General features: G+C 45.6%; 1 protein-coding gene across 2 annotated transcripts in view; it reads right to left on the bottom strand.

Annotated features, from left to right (window-relative positions):
• The window catches only part of ABL1 (ABL proto-oncogene 1, non-receptor tyrosine kinase), a 132,479-nt gene that overhangs the window by 42,782 nt on the left and 71,516 nt on the right, over positions 1–18,181 (bottom strand). The window contains exon 1 of one of the 2 annotated variants that reach the window (XM_056538288.1): positions 13,275–14,078. The exons of the other annotated variant lie outside the window; for it this stretch is intronic. Coding sequence (XP_056394263.1) covers positions 13,275–13,353 — 79 coding nt within the window. The 5' untranslated portion in view covers positions 13,354–14,078. Of the gene's footprint in view, positions 1–13,274; positions 14,079–18,181 lie in introns of those variants that run through there. 2 annotated transcript variants of the gene reach the window in all.

Raw genomic sequence — 18,181 nt, 5'->3', positions numbered from 1 at the left:
CCCTGACCAGGAGTCCGGTACCCACACTACTACCCTGACCAGGAGCCCGGTACCCACACTACTACCCTGACCAGGAGCCCGGTACCCACAATACTACCCTGACCAGGAGCCCGGTACCCACAATACTACCCTGACCAGGAGCCCGGTACCCACACTACTACCCTGACCAGGAGCCCGGTACCCACACTACTACCCTGACCAGGAGCCCGGTACCCACACTACTACCCTGACCAGGAGCCCGGTACTCACAATCCCTGACCAGGAGCCCGGTACCCACACTACTACCCTGACCAGGAGTCCGGTACCCACAATACTACCCTGACCAGGAGCCCGGTACCCACACTACTACCCTGACCAGGAGCCCAGTACCCACAATACTACCCTGACCAGGAGCCCAGTACCCACAATCCCTGACCAGGAGCCCAGTACCCACAATACTACCCTGACCAGGAGTCCGGTACCCACAATACTACCCTGACCAGGAGCCCACAATACTACCCTGACCAGGAGCCCGGTACCCACAATACTACCCTGACCAGGAGCCCGGTACCCACACTACTACCCTGACCAGGAGCCCGGTACCCACAATACTACCCTGACCAGGAGCCCGGTACCCACACTACTACCCTGACCAGGAGCCCAGTACCCACAATACTACCCTGACCAGGAGCCCAGTACCCACAATCCCTGACCAGGAGCCCAGTACCCACAATACTACCCTGACCAGGAGTCCGGTACCCACAATACTACCCTGACCAGGAGCCCGGTACCCACAATACTACCCTGACCCGGAGCTCGGTACCCACAATACTACCCTGACCAGGAGCCCGGTACCCACAATACTACCCTGACCAGGAGCCCGGTACCCACACTACTACCCTGACCCGGAGCCCAGTACCCACACTACTACCCTGACCCGGAGCCCAGTACCCACAATACTACCCTGACCCGGAGCCCATTACCCACACTACTACCCTGACCAGGAGCCCGGTACCCACACTACTACCCAGACCAGGAGCCCGGTACCCACAATCCCTGACCAGGAGCCCGGTACCCACACTACTACCCTGACCAGGAGCCCGGTACCCACAATACTACCCTGACCAGGAGCCCGGTACCCACACTACTACCCTGACCCGGAGCCCAGTACCCACAATACTACCCTGACCAGGAGCCCGGTACCCACACTACTACCCTGACCAGGAGCCCAGTACCCACACTACTACCCTGACCAGGAGCCCGGTACCCACACTACTACCCTGACCAGGAGCCCGGTACCCACAATACTACCCTGACCAGGAGCCCGGTACCCACAATACTACCCTGACCAGGAGCCCGGTACCCACACTACTACCCTGACCAGGAGCCCGGTACCCACAATACTACCCTGACCAGGAGCCCGGTACCCACACTACTACCCTGACCAGGAGCCCGGTACCCACAATACTACCCTGACCAGGAGCCCGGTACTCACAATACTACCCTGACCCGGAGCCCAGTACCCACAATCCCTGACCAGGAGCCCGGTACCCACACTACTACCCTGACCAGGAGTCCGGTACCCACAATACTACCCTGACCCGGAGCCCGGTACCCACAATACTACCCTGACCAGGAGTCTGGTACCCACAATACTACCCTGACACCAAAGAGAGAATAACTGATGCCAAGTAACTTTCTTTTGCACCACGGTGCGGGCGCAGCTTGGAGCTGAGAGCTGTCTGACAATCTGGTTACTAGGGAGACAATACAATAAGATGGTGCCCGGCCCCCGGATCAGACTCTGCGCCAGTTTCCACTATACCAGAGAACACGTTGGGGAGACGGGATCAGGATGTGGCTGGAGGAGATCACCCACTCAGGGCTGATTCAACAGGAAGAAAAAAACCACGAGGTAGAGGAGAGAATCACATGGAAGAAGTGACTGTATACAGGCAGCGCGGGGCAGTATACAGGGCATCCCCAGGCTGCAGGGTAATACAGGGGGCGGCTGGCATCACCAGGTCCTCGGGTCAGTGATCGACAGCAACAACTCATGAATCCAGACAGACTCTACTGTTCAACTGGTATACAGAAAAGATGGGTGACAACCAATATGGCCGCCATCTAGCTTTCCCTAAATGGCAAAACCTGTCACAAAACATTTGGTTAAAATCACCAGCACAAATCTACAATGTATCAGCCTGGAGTCCAGAGAGGATTATCTATACGGGATACAGCGGAATACAATGTATCCGAGCAGTCACAATGTATCCGAGCAGTCACAATGTATCCGAGCAGTCACCATGTATCCGAGCAGTCACCATGTATCCGAGCAGTCACCATGTATCCGAGCAGTCACAATGTATCCGAGCAGTCACAATGTATCAGGGCAGTCACAATGTATCAGAGCAGTCACAATGTATCAGGGCAGTCACAATGTATCAGGGCAGTCACAATGTATCAGGGCAGTCACAATGTATCAGGGCAGTCACAATGTATCAGGGCAGTCACAATGTATCAGGGCAGTCACAATGTATCAGGGCAGTCACCATGTATCAGTGCAGTCACAATGTATCAGTGCAGTCACAATGTATCAGAGCAGTCACAATGTATCAGTGCAGTCACAATGTATCAGGGCAGTCACAATGTATCAGGGCAGTCACAATGTATCAGGGCAGTCACAATGTATCAGGGCAGTCACAATGTATCAGGGCAGTCACAATGTATCAGGGCAGTCACAATGTATCAGGGCAGTCACAATGTATCAGGGCAGTCACAATGTATCAGGGCAGTCACAATGTATCAGGGCAGTCACAATGTATCAGTGCAGTCACAATGTATCAGTGCAGTCACAATGTATCAGTGCAGTCACAATGTATCAGTGCAGTCACAATGTATCAGTGCAGTCACAATGTATCAGTGCAGTCACAATGTATCAGTGCAGTCACAATGTATCAGTGCAGTCACAATGTATCAGTGCAGTTCCAATGTATCAGGGCAGTCACAATGTATCAGAGCAGTCACCATGTATCAGAGCAGTCACAATGTATCAGTGCAGTCACAATGTATCAGGGCAGTCACAATGTATCAGGGCAGTCACAATGTATCAGGGCAGTCACAATGTATCAGGGCAGTCACCATGTATCAGGGCAGTCGCAATGTATCAGAGCAGTCACAATGTATCAGGGCAGTCACAATGTATCAGTGCAGTCACAATGTATCAGAGCAGTCACAATGTATCAGGGCAGTCACCATGTATCAGAGCAGTCACCATGTATCAGGGCAGTCACAATGTATCAGAGCAGTCACCATGTATCAGTGCAGTCACCATGTATCAGGGCAGTCACCATGTATCAGGGCAGTCACCATGTATCAGAGCAGTCACAATGTATCAGTGCAGTTACAATGTATCAGTGCAGTTACAATGTATCAGTGGAGGATTGTCTATACTGATACAGGTAAATACAATGAACTTTAACTCCCATCATGCTCTGACAACTGGTTTAGACCAGTGTTTCCAAACAGTGTGTCTCCAGCTGTTGCAAAACTACAACTCCCAGCATGCCCGGACAGCCAACGGTTGAAGACACACTGTTTGGAGAACACAGGTCTAGAATGTGCACACATTGTAACACTACTTGCAAATTTGCAATTCCCATCATGCCATTGAAGCAGTTGACTGTCTGGGCATGCTGGGAGTTGTAATTTTGCAACAGCTGGAGAGGTTGATGGTCTATCTATCTAGACTGATACATTGTAACAAGTCATCAGTCTGGATCAGCAGTATTTCAGCCTATTAGTGTAAACAAGAATGTTCTCATTCACAGACAGCAAGCAGAGATATGTTGAGACACCAAGTGATTTCACAGTGATACAGAATGTCTCTTTCGCACACCCCCATATCTGTAGCGTGCATACAAATCACCGTAATAAAACACATCTACCCACAATGCACAGCAAACCAGCACTGAGGCTTACGGAGTCCTCCGAATAAAACCCAGAAATATAAGAGAATTCCATCTCTTTACGGTTCTGGAGGCGACTTTACAATCGGAAGACTCTGCGTCCTGAACCGCTGCACGCGCTCTGGTGACACCGGCGCTCCAGGCCTGATTTGTGTTTTGCAATAATCTGTCTGTGGGAAGAAAAACTGCGAATTTACGTCAAATCAGCTTTTATACTGGGAGGCGGACCGTCGCGGCAGGAGCTGTGGGCGCAGCTGAAATATGTGAAGAAAACAATGTAAAAAACTATGTAAAAAAATATGTAAAACACTATGTACAAAACAATGTAAAAAACTATGTAAAAAAATATGTAAAAAATTATGTAAAAAACAATAAAAAAAACTATGTAAAAAACAAACAAAGCTGCATTTCGACGTGTTACTGGTAAGGAAATGTATTCTGCCCAAAAAAAGCCTCAAAATCAAGTTCTTACAGGGAACCCGTCCCCACATCAGCTCCTGGGCGAGCACCATGTCCATCATTACAGCTTTAACAAGGGTGGTTACACAGCTTTTCTAAAACCCTGAATGACCCAAATACATGGTAGATCCCTGTAATCTATCTACAGTCACCCCTGAAATGTTTCTATAAAATGAAGTATTTCTCACAGGAAAGGATTGCAGTAACACAGGTTTTGCTATACACATGTTTATTCCCTTTGTGTATATATATATATAGATCTCCTCTCCTCTGTATATATATATATTGCAGTAACACAGGTTTTGCTATACACATGTTTATTCCCTTTGTGTGTATATATATATATATATATATATATATATATATATATATATATATATAGATCTCCTCTCCTCTGTATATATATATATATATAGATCTCCTCTCCTCTGTGTATATATATATATATATAGATCTCCTCTCCTCTGTATATATATATATATATATATATATATATATATAGAGAGATCTCCTCTCCTCTGTATATATATATATATTGCAGTAACACAGGTTTTGCTATACACATGTTTATTCCCTTTGTGTATATATATATATATAGATCTCCTCTCCTCTGTGTATATATATATATAGATCTCCTCTCCTCTGTATATATATATATAGATCTCCTCTCCTCTGTGTATATATATATAGAGATCTCCTCTCCTCTGTGTGTGTATATATATATATATATATATATATATATAGATTTCCTCTCCTCTGTATATATATATATATATTGCAGTAACACAGGTTTTGCTATACACATGTTTATTCCCTTTGTGTGTATTGGAACTAAACCAAAAAAGGAGGAAAAAAAAGCAAATTGGACATAATGTCACCAAACTTCAAAAATGGTCTGGACAAAATTATTGGCCCCTTTCATAATTGTGGATAAATAAGATTGTTTCCAGCCTGTGATGTTCCTTTATACTCACCTGGGGCAAGTAACAGGTGGGGGCAATATAAAAATCACACCTGAAAGCAGATAAAAAGGAGAGAAGTTCACTTAGTCTTTGCATTGTGTGTCTGTGTGAGCCACACTAAGCCTGGACAACAGAAAGAGGAGGAGAGAACAGAAAGAGGAGAAGAGAACAGAAAGAGGAGAAGAGAACTGTCTGAGGACTTGTAACCTGGAGATTGTTGATATTTTCCACAATTTTGGTTCTCAAGTCCATCTCCAGAGATCTAGATTTGTCTTTGTCCACAGTGCGCAACATTATCAAGAAGTTTACACCCCATGGCACTGTAGATAATCTCCCTGGGCGTGGACGGAAGAGAAAAACTGGTGAAAGGTGTCAACGGATGGTCCGGATGGTGGATAAGCAGCCCCAAACAAGTTCCAAAGATATTCAAGCTGTCCTGCAGGCTCAGGGAGCATCAGTGTCAGCGCAAACTATCTGTCCACATTTAAATGAAATGAAACACTATGGAGGAGACCCAGGAGGACCCCACTATGGAGGAGACCCAGGAGGAGGACCCCGCTATGGAGGAGACCCAGGAGGACCCCGCTATGGAGGAGACCCAGGAGGACCCCGCTATGGAGGAGACCCAGGAGGACCCCGCTATGGAGGAGACCCAGGAGGACCCCGCTATGGAGGAGACCCAGGAGGACCCCGCTATGGAGGAGACCCAGGAGGACCCCGCTATGGAGGAGACCCAGGAGGACCCCGCTATGGAGGAGACCCAGGAGGACCCCACTATGGAGGAGACCCAGGAGGACCCCACTATGGAGGAGACCCAGGAGGACCCCACTATGGAGGAGACCCAGGAGGACCCCACTATGGAGGAGACCCAGGAGGACCCCACTATGGAGGAGACCCAGGAGGACCCCACTATGGAGGAGACCCAGGAGGACCCCACTATGGAGGAGACCCAGGAGGACCCCACTATGGAGGAGACCCAGGAGGACCCCACTGCTGACACAGACATAAAAAAACAAGACTACATTTTACCAAAATGAACTTGAGTAACCAAAATCCTTCTGGGAAAACGTCTTGCGGACAGATGAGACCAAGATAGATCTTTTTGGTAAAGCAAATCATTCTACTGTTTACCGAAAACGTAATGAGGCCTACAAAGAAAAGAACACAGTACCTACAGTGAGATATGGGGGAGGTCAGTGATGTTTTGGGTTGTTTTGCTGCCTCTCGCACTGGGGGCCTTGAATGTGTACAAGACATCATGAAATCTGAGGATTACCAATGGATTTTGGGTCGCACTGTACAGCCCAGTGTCAGAAAGCTGGGTTTGTGTCCGAGATCTTGGGTCTTCCAGCAGAACAATGACCACAAACATACGTCATAAAGCCCCAGAAATGGATGACAACAAAGCGCTGGAGAGTTCTGAAGTGTCCGCAATGAGTCCAGATCTAAATCCCATTGATCACCTGTGGAGAGATCTTATAATTACTGTTGGGAAAAGGCGCCGTCCAATAAGAGACCGGGAGCAGTTTGTAAAGGAAGAGTGGTCCAACATTCCGGCTGAGAGGTGTAAGAAGCTTATTGATGGTTATAGGAAGAGTGGTCCAACATTCCGGCTGAGAGGTGTAAGAAGCTTATTGATGTTATAGGAAGAGTGGTCCAACATTCCGGCTGAGAGGTGTAAGAAGCTTATTGATGGTTATAGAAAGAGTGGTCCAACATTCCGGCTGAGAGGTGTAAGAAGCTTATTGATGCTTATAGAAAGAGTGGTCCAACATTCCAGCTGAGAGGTGTAAGAAGCTTATTGATGGTTATAGGAAGAGTGGTCCAACATTCCGGCTGAGAGGTGTAAGAAGCTTATTCATGCTTATAGGAAGCCACTGATTTCACTTATTTTTTTCAAAGCGTGTGCAACCAAATATTAAGTTAAGGGGCCAATAATTTTGTCCAGACCATTTTTGGAGTTTGGGGACATTATGTCCAATTTTCTTTTTTTCCTCCTTTTTTGGTTTAGTTCTAATAAACACAAAGGGAATAAACATGTGTATAGCAAAACCTGTGTTACTGCAATATATATATATATACAGAGGAGAGGAGATCTATATATATATATATATACACACAAAGGGAATAAACATGTGTATAGCAAAACCTGTGTTACTGCAATATATATATATACAGAGGAGAGGAGATCTATATATATATATATATATATATATATATATATATATATACACAGAGGAGAGGAGATCTATATATATATATATATACAGAGGAGAGGAGATCTATATATATATATATACAGAGGAGAGGAGATCTATATATATATATATACACAGAGGAGAGGAGATCTATATATATATATATATATATATATACAGAGGAGAGGAGATCTATATATATATATATATATATATACAGAGGAGAGGAGATCTATATATATATATATATATATATACAGAGGAGAGGAGATCTATATATATACACACACACAAAGGGAATAAACATGTGTATAGCAAAACCTGTGTTACTGCAATATATATATATATATATATATATATATATACAGAGGAGAGGAGATCTATATATATATATATACAGAGGAGAGGAGATCTATATATATATACAGAGGAGAGGAGATCTATCTATATATATATATATATATATATATATATATACACAGAGGAGAGGAGATCTATATATATATACAGAGGAGAGGAGATCTATATATATATATATATATATATATATATACAGAGGAGAGGAGATCTATATATATATATATATATATATATATATATATATATATACAGAGGAGAGGAGATCTATATATATATATACACACACACAAAGGGAATAAACATGTGTATAGCAAAACCTGTGTTACTGCAATATATATATATATACAGAGGAGAGGAGATCTATATATATATATATATATACAGAGGAGAGGAGATCTATATATATATATATATATATATATATATATACAGAGGAGAGGAGATCTATATATATATACACACACACAAAGGGAATAAACATGTGTATAGCAAAACCTGTGTTACTGCAATATATATATATACAGAGGAGAGGAGATCTATATATATATATACACAGAGGAGAGGAGATCTATATATATATATATATATACACAAAGGGAATAAACATGTGTATAGCAAAACCTGTGTTACTGCAATATATATATATACAGAGGAGAGGAGATCTATATATATATATATATATATATATATATATATACACAGAGGAGAGGAGATCTATATATATATATATATATATATATATACAGAGGAGAGGAGATCTATATATATATATATATATATATATATATATATATATACACAGAGGAGAGGAGATCTATATATATATACACACACACAAAGGGAATAAACATGTGTATAGCAAAACCTGTGTTACTGCAATATATATATATATATATATACAGAGGAGAGGAGATCTATATATATATATATACAGAGGAGAGGAGATCTATATATATATATACAGAGGAGAGGAGATCTATATATATATATATATATATATATATATATATATATATACACACACACACAGAGGAGAGGAGATCTATATATATATATATATATATACAGAGGAGAGGAGATCTATATATATATATATATATATATATATATATATATATATATACACACAGAGGAGAGGAGATCTATATATATATATATATATATATATATATATATACAGAGGAGAGGAGATCTATATATATATACACACACACAAAGGGAATAAACATGTGTATAGCAAAACCTGTGTTACTGCAATATATATATATACAGAGGAGAGGAGATCTATATATATATATATATATATATATACACAGAGGAGAGGAGATCTATATATATATATATATATACACAGAGGAGAGGAGATCTATATATATATATATACACACAAAGGGAATAAACATGTGTATAGCAAAACCTGTGTTACTGCAATATATATATATACAGAGGAGAGGAGATCTATATATATATATATATATATATACAGAGGAGAGGAGATCTATATATATATATATATATATATATACACAGAGGAGAGGAGATCTATATATATATATATATATACACACAAAGGGAATAAACATGTGTATAGCAAAACCTGTGTTACTGCAATCCTTTTCTGTGAGGAATACTTCATTTTCTAGAATAATTTCAGGGGTGCCAACATTTACAGCCATGACTGTATCTATTTATAACTAGGTAGAAATACAATGCAGGACTCTAGGAAAGCTGGGTGACAAACATCAAACCCACAAAATGGTAACCACAGCAGCAGGTCGTACAACTTTACTAAAGTCCTGAAGGATCTTTCCGTTACATGCTCCAGCCTTGTACGGCATTTGCCAGTCAGGATTTTCAGAAAACTAGAGGACAATAAGGTCAGTATTCCAGCAAGTCACCTAACTTTCCCACAGCCCTGAATGAAAATTCTGTCTAGTTGCAGAATGTTACATTATCTACTTCTGTATTACTTGACTATCAGGACTCTAGGAAAGCTGGGCAACAACAGTATGGTCACCCCTTCTGACATGTCACCTAACTTTCCCAAAGTTTTGAAGAAGTTGCACAGTGTTATATTCTGTATCCTACTCCCCGATTAGGATTCTAAGAAAGCTGAGTGACCGTTGTGGAAGCTGTAATGGCAAACATATCAAACCCCCAACATTGCATCTCACCATTGCAGTTAGTCACCCAACTTTGCCACAGTACTGAAGCATAAATCTTTCCCTGTTACATTCTACACCCCTACAATGCTTGACTATCAGGACTCTAGGAAAGCTGGCTGACAATAGTATAGTCATCCTCCAATATGTCACCCAACTTTCCCAAAGTTCTAAAAGGATATATTATCAAGTTACAATGTTCCATTATCCACTTCTGTACCGCATGTCTATAAGGATTCTAGAAAAGCTGGGTGACTACTGTGGAAATTGTAACAGTGGACAATCCACAATAAGGTCACTACTGCAGCAAGTCACCCAACTTTTCGATAATTCTTCCCAGTCGGTTTCTACACACTAATACTGTCTATCAGACCTCTAGGACAGCTGGGTAACCACAGTATGGTCCTCACCCCTAACATGTCACCCAACTTTCCCAATGTTCTAAAGGCTAAATCGTTTAAGCTGGGTGACAACTCTTAGTGAAGGTGATAATGTATTGGTTATATCGGAATCTTAGAAAGCTGGGTGACAACCAGTACATTAGGATGTTACACAACTTTCCTACAGCCCTGACCTGCAGCAAATCAGTCTAGATCTACAGCAGGAAACGACTCCGGATAGAACCATAATGTATGCCATTCTGGATGCCAGGAAAGCTGGGTGACATTTGTTGGATAGTTGAAATGGTGTTGATGTTGGGTGTCATCCAGCTTTTCCAGAATGACAAATCAGTTGAGGCTGTAAGTTGTGGTGAAATGCTCTTACAAGGGAAGCCTGAGATGGGACACGTTTCCTGGCGGTTACACAATAAGCCGCGGTCGTCGTTGTTTACGAGATGATGGCGATTTCCTCGCCGATATCTGGTCATATGATCTCATGTTTCTTCCGCTATCTCCTGAGATAATCGCGCCCAGCGGAGGGTTAAGTGCCTTCTCCTCCCCTGGAGTTAGAACACAATGGAAAGTTCTGGGACGCGGAGTGCTTTTGGACCCGCGCTCTAGATGGCGTCAAACGAAACTTTACTGCGTTTCCTCCCAAAGACTTTACCATGTAAGGTGAGGTCAGCGGAGGACGCCGCGCTGCTTAAAGGTGCGAGGGAGACGCAACGTGTGCGAGCGGAGGGAAAAGACGGCCAATGTATACCACAGCGATTTCCAACCAGGGGGCCTCCAGCTGTTGCAAAACTAAAACTCACAGCATGTCCGGGCATGCTGGGAGTTGTAGTTTGGCAACAGCTGGAGGCACTGGTCTATGGCACCAGCAAATCTATCAGTGAACCCGGACAGCCTTCGACTTGCTGGGAGTTGTAGTGCTGCAGCATCTGGAGGACAAAAGTTTGGAAACCACTGGATAGAGAATCCGACTTTACAATGTAAGTGAGTGGCCCCGACCCCTACAAGGGACAGGAAGGAGAAAACCTGGAATTGGGGAAGGTCAGGGAACGTATGATGTGGGGAGTAAGGAACTGCCAGACACCTCTCCGTCCTCCTCCTCCCTCCAGACACCTCTCCGTCCTCCTCCTCCCTCCAGACACCTCTCCGTCCTCCTCCTCCCTCCAGACACCTCTCCCCTCCTCCTCCTCCCTCCAGACTCCTCTGTCCTCCTCCTCCTCCCTCCAGACTCCTCTGTCCTCCTCCTCCTCCCTCCAGACTCCTCTGTCCTCCTCCTCCTCCCTCCAGACTCCTCTGTCCTCCTCCTCCCCCCTCCAGACTCCTCTGTCCTCCTCCTCCCCCCTCCAGACTCCTCTGTCCTCCTCCTCCCCCCTCCAGACTCCTCTGTCCTCCTCCTCCCCCCTCCAGACTCCTCTGTCCTCCACCTCCCTCCAGACTCCTCTGTCCTCCTCCTCCCTCCAGACTCCTCTGTCCTCCTCCTCCCTCCAGACTCCTCTGTCCTCCTCCTCCCTCCAGACTCCTCTGTCCTCCTCCTCCCTCCAGACTCCTCTGTCCTCCTCCTCCCTCCAGACTCCTCTGTCCTTCTCCTCCCTTCAGAGTCCTCTGTCCTCCTCCCTCCAGACTCCTCTGTCCTCCTCCCTCCAGACTCCTCTGTCCTCCTCCCTCCAGACTCCTCTGTCCTCCTCCTCCTCCCTCCAGACTCCTGTCCTCCTCCCTCCAGACTCCTCTGTCCTCCTCCCTCCAGACTCCTCTGTCCTCCTCCTCCTCCCTCCAGACTCCTGTCCTCCTCCCTCCAGACTCCTCTGTCCTCCTCCTCCAGACTCCTCTGTCCTCCTCCAGACTCCTCTGTCCTCCTTCTCCTCCAGACTCCTCTGTCCTCCTCCTCCTCCAGACTCCTCTGTCCTCCTCCTCCAGAACCCCTCTGTCCTCCTCCTCCAGAACCCCTCTGTCCTCCTCCTCCTCCTCCAGATCCTCCTGTCCTCCTCCCTCCAGACCCTCCTGTCCTCCTCCCTCCAGACTCCTCTGTCCTCCTCCCTCCAGACTCCTCTGTCCCCCTCCCTCCAGACTCCTGTCCCCCTCCCTCCAGACTCCTCTGTCCCCCTCCCTCCAGACTCCTCTGTCCCCCTCCCTCCAGACTCCTCTGTCCCCACTCCCTCCAGACTCCTCTGTCCTCCTCCCTCCAGACTCCTCTGTCCTCCTCCTCCAGACCCCATTGCCCCCTCCCTCCAGACCCCTTTGCCCCCTTTCCCAAGACCACTCTATCCGCCTGCTCCCCCTGCCCCCCCCAGACTACTCTGGAGGACCATCCCGCCTCCAACATCCGTCAGTGACCATTATGGATCTGGCCTCCATTAATCTAGTGTGTACGGCTTCAGCGCTCCCCTATCCAATCAGGGTAAAGCACTAAAAACAAAAAGAACCCTCTGCGCCTCCTCTTCCATTTGCTGGACAGTTGAGTATTCTATTGCTCTCTGCCATCAGCCATTCAGGGAAAGACGACTTACTGCAGTGCTCTTCAATGGAGCGAAAGGAAGTACAGCTCCTCCTATAACGCTCCTGCACTATTATAAAGTTGTGGATTTTTTTAAGTTACTGTCTCTTTAAGAAAACATCTAAGTAATCCCATCACTTCTCTGACCAGGAGTTTTTGCATTGTTTTGCCTGTGGAGATTGGGAAGGGAGGGGGTCGGGGTTCTGCTTTCTAATCTGTGCTGAGGCCTAGGAGAAGGAGACCATCTGGCTGGAGATGGTCCCTGGGCCTTCCCCCACTTCACTACCACCCCCCTAATCTCACCTTCCAGATAGCAGCTGGAGGATGATGAGAGTCCCTTCTTCGATTTGCATCCCACCAGCTTCAGGCAGATCTCCAGCATTTTTAGGGGGCTCCGGATCTTCGACGACGACGGTTTTCCCTTCCTTCCAACATGCGAAGAAGTAGCCGTGCGGCGCGGGACAGGCCGCCCCCGGGGGCTTCAGATCCGATCGGGGTCCCCGTCACTCGGTGCGTCTTTGCCCCGCGTTCCGAATGCAGAACAACTCGTAAACTCTGAGGAATCTCCGAACTTCATGGATCCAAGTAGAAGTCCTAAAGCCAGAAAAGGAGAGGCTGCAATTCCCTGGAAAAAAAGAGGGGGGTGTGGGAGGGCTGCAGCCGGGGCACTAAGGCTCCATCGCCCCCATACTGGGCGCCTTCTCTTATCCCGGCGGGCAGAGGGGGTAAGAAGTTGGGCACTTATGGGGAGAAGTTCCTGCGGAGCGGCTGGAGTTGCTTCCCCTCAGTCCATTAGGCAGAGCTGCTGCTTACGTTAGAGCTGCCAACAAAGGGCCCCCTTCATCCTCCGCTGCCTCCAGTGATGACAGAGGCCTGGGAGCGCCTCCCCCTGCACTGTTAACCCGCCGCTGCCTGACGCCCGCCATTGTGCACTTCCACCTCCCCGAGTTCAAGAGGCGACAAGAGCAAAAAATCTGTTATTGCAGCCACACGAGCCCTCAGGATGTACGACACACTGTAACGACACGGCGCTGTGCAATGTAATTAGCCGTAATAAGGAGCGTCTAAGACGGCGTTTTCCAACCAGGGGGCCTCCAGCTGCTGCAAAACAACGACTCCCAACGTGCACATGCGGCTTAGACCAGTGGACTTTTAACCGTTTACCTCCCAGATATTGCAAAACTACAACTCCCAGCATGCACGGACAGCCAACGGCCACACGAGCTCTCGGAATGTAACAACACACTGTAACGACACAGCGCTGTGCTATGTAATTACCCATACTAAGGAACTTCCCAACCAGGGTGCCTCCAGTTGTTGCAAAACTATGACTCTCAGCATGCACAGGAAGCTTAGACCAGTGGTCTCCAAACTGTGGACTTCCCAGATATTGCAAAACTACAACTCCCAGCATGCACAGGCAGCTCAGACCAGTGGTCTTTTACCTGTTTACCTCCCAGATATTGCAAAACTACAACTCCCAGCATGCACAGGCAGCTTAGACCAGTAGTCTTTTACCTGTTTACCTCCCAGATATTGCAAAACTACAACTCCCAGCATGCACAGGCAGCTTAGACCAGTGGTCTTTTACCTGTTTACCTCCCAGATATTGCAAAACTACAACTCCCAGCATGCACTGACAGCCGTTGGCTGTCCGTGCATGCTGGGAGTTGTAGTTTTGCAATAACTGGGAGGTCCACAGTTTTGAGACCACTGGTCTAGTCCATCCGTGCACAATGGGATTTGCAAAACTACAATTCCCAGCATGCCCGGACAGATGTTGGCTGGGAGTTGTAGTCTTGAGACAGTTGGGAAGTCCACAGTTTGGATACTATTGATGTAGGCCGTCCAAGCATGCTGGGAGTTGTACTTTTGCAACAGCTGGAGGCACACTGGTCTATGGCACCAACAATATTTTCACAGAATTCATAAGATTCACATTTAATCCTACTTGCTCGTTTTTTTTCAAATAAAAGAAAAACTACCGAATGTGTAAAAAAGTTCGAAAACTTATCATTACAGATAGTACTGCCTGCCTGTCTCTACCTATAAATAACACATGTACAGATTGTACTGCCTGCCTGTCTCTACCTATAAATAACACATGTACAGATCGTACTGCCTGCCTGTCTCTACCTATAAATAACACATGTACAGATTGTACTGCCTGCCTGTCTCTACCTATAAATAACACATGTACAGATCGTACTGCCTGCCTGTCTCTACCTATAAATAACACATGTACAGATTGTACTGCCTGCCTGTCTCTACCTATAAATAACACATGTACAGATCGTACTGCCTGCCTGCCTCTACCTAAAATAACATGTACAGATTGTACTGCCTGCCTGTCTCTACCTATAAATAACACATGTACAGATTGTACTGCCTGCCTGTCTCTACCTATAAATAACACATGTACACATAGTACTGCCTGCCTGTCTCTACCTATAAATAACGCATATACAGATCGTACTGCCTGCCTGTCTCTACCTATAAATAACACATGTACAGATCGTACTGCCTGCCTGTCTCTACCTATAAATAACACATGTACAGATCGTACTGCCTGCCTGTCTCTACCTATAAATAACATGTACAGATAGTACTGCCTGCCTGCCTCTACCTATAAATAACACATGTACACATAGTACTGCCTGCCTGTCTCTACCTATAAATAAGGCATGTACACATAGTACTGCCTGCCTGTCTCTACCTATAAATAAGGCATGTACAGATTGTACTGCCTGCCTGCCTCTACCAATAAATAACACATGTAGAGATGGTACTAACTGCCTGTCTCTACCTATAAACAACACATGTACAGATCGTACTGCCTGCCTGTTTCTACCTATAAATAACGCATGTGCAGATAGTACTGCCTGCCTGTCTCTACCTATAAATAACGCATGTGCAGATTGTACTGCCTGCCTGTCTCTAACTATAAATAATGCATGTACAGATAATACTGTCTCTTTGTCTCTCCTTGTAAATTATGAAGCTACAGATTGTACTGCCTGCCTGTCTCTACCTATAAATAATGCATGTACAGATAATACCATCTCCTTGTCTCTCCTTGTAAATTATGAAGGTACAGATAGTACTGCCACCCAGTCTCTTCTTTTAAATTATTTAGGTACAGATAGTACTACCTGCATGTCTCCTCTTATAAAATGATGAAGGGGCAGATAGTACTGCCTCCTTGTCTCTCCCTGTAAATTATGTAGGTACAGCTAGTTCTGTCTCCTTGACTCTCCTTGTAAATGATGGAGGTACACATTGTACTGCTTCCATGTCTATCTATAAATGATGCAGGTACAGATAATACTGCCTCCCTGTCTCTTATAAAATGATGTAGGTGCATATAGTACTGCTTCCTTGTCTCTCCTTGTAAATTAGGGAGGCAATACTATCTGTACTATACCTACATAATTTACAAGGAGAGAAAAGGAAGCAGTACTATCTGCACCTACATAATTTTATAATAAGAGACAGGGAGGCAGTATTATCTGTACCTACATGTCTCTTCTTATAAAATGATGCAGGTGCAGATAGTACTGCTTCCTTGCCTCTCCTTGTAAATTATGTAGGTACAGATAGTACTGCCTCCCTGAGTCTCCGATTATGCTCACAACTTCTCATGGCAAAATACACAGTCACACAGATACAACCTACTACAGTATATAACAAAAAAAGGTAGGTATATATGAAAAAATTGATAAAACATTTTCCCACTCTGTTAGATCCTTCGCCTCCCCCTTCAGAGTCTCACAAGTCCTGAGCGCCCACTGGAGGCGCCTCAAGTGACTATTGAACGTGTACACAGCCCCTGGCCCTGATCTCTATCATATTTTACTACATACTCTTTTCGGATAGGCGGTCGCCCGTGACGGATGACGGGTGATGAGGTGAATCCGATCTTCGCGTTTCCATAAAGCGCATTTATTTCACATAAACAACAGGCGAGTCGTCTTCTCCCTGTTAGCGGAGGCAGCAGGAGCCGCGCGCTATATGAGCTGATGTTTTTATGGTAACAGCAATCTGCGCTAAACTTTTAACCTCATTTTCGCTCTCTCTGGTCGATGGCGGAACTGCTGAATCCATGATTACACCGTAAAAAATGGAAGATGAGAAATCGAAATGAAAGAACGTTCCAGGATAATACGCTGCAGCGGCACAGGAATTACTACACCGGCGGGAGCACTCTAACTTCATGAATGATGACGCCATTTTTATATACATTTTGGGATCTTTTATTTCTAGGGAGGTGTGGCCATAAATATAGGACTGGATTCAACACACCTTAGGACATAGTCACATGTACAGTATCCTGCACATATTAGATGTGCAGAAGTGAAGCTGCAGATTTTATGCAGCAGAATTCAAACACTGCATAAAATATGCGCAGGATACTGTACGTCTGAATACACCCCACATAGCGCATCGCCAGTTTATTTCACGCTGCTGATGCATCGAAAGCAGTCACAAAAGCGAGCTCCCTGCTGCGGCTGGGTAGCTCCGTGTGGCCGCTTATAGCGGCAAACACACACACAACCCTACAAAGCCATAGCAGGGAGGTGGCTTATGACTTCCATCGGTGCATCCACAGCATGAAACGCGCTGTAGATGTGCTACGTGTGACTCTATCCTAAAAGAGGTTTCTAGAACATATCAGGCAATTATGTGCTACGAGTGGACACGCAGGGCTACCCAGCCGCAGCAGGGAGCTCGCTCTTGTGACTGCAGTCGGCGGATCCACAGCGTGAAACACAATCCATCTGCCCTAAAGACAATAATCTGAAAAGCTCTCCAGACCCCAACACAACCAGAAATCCAACAGATTTTATGGCCTAAAGCGCTTTTCACTATGAACCATCATGGTTTTCGGATGCTGTCCCGATTCGCCCCCTCCCCACACACCTGATCTCTACGATAACCGCAGTAGGGAGCTTTGTCCAACTGGTTCTAATACAGCGTACACAACGCAGCAGCGGCCAAGACGTGACATATGGAGGTTCAGCTTGAGTTATACGTGATAAATGGGAAGGTTTCTGGAGTCCTGAAAAGCACTGGAGTCTGGCACCAGACTGGATGAGACAACGGGTTAGATCGCACACGAGGGGCGGCGGAACATGAAGGGGGTGCAGGATCTATTTACTAGGACCAGAAGCCCCAAATAAATGCAGTCGCCAATGAGCCACCATGCCTAT

This window comes from Hyla sarda, chromosome 9 (genome assembly GCF_029499605.1).
Source record: "Hyla sarda isolate aHylSar1 chromosome 9, aHylSar1.hap1, whole genome shotgun sequence".
Taxonomy (NCBI): Eukaryota; Metazoa; Chordata; class Amphibia; order Anura; family Hylidae; genus Hyla; species Hyla sarda.
The sequence above is the reverse complement of the archived record's forward strand: the minus strand, read 5'-3'. Positions and strand labels throughout refer to the sequence as shown.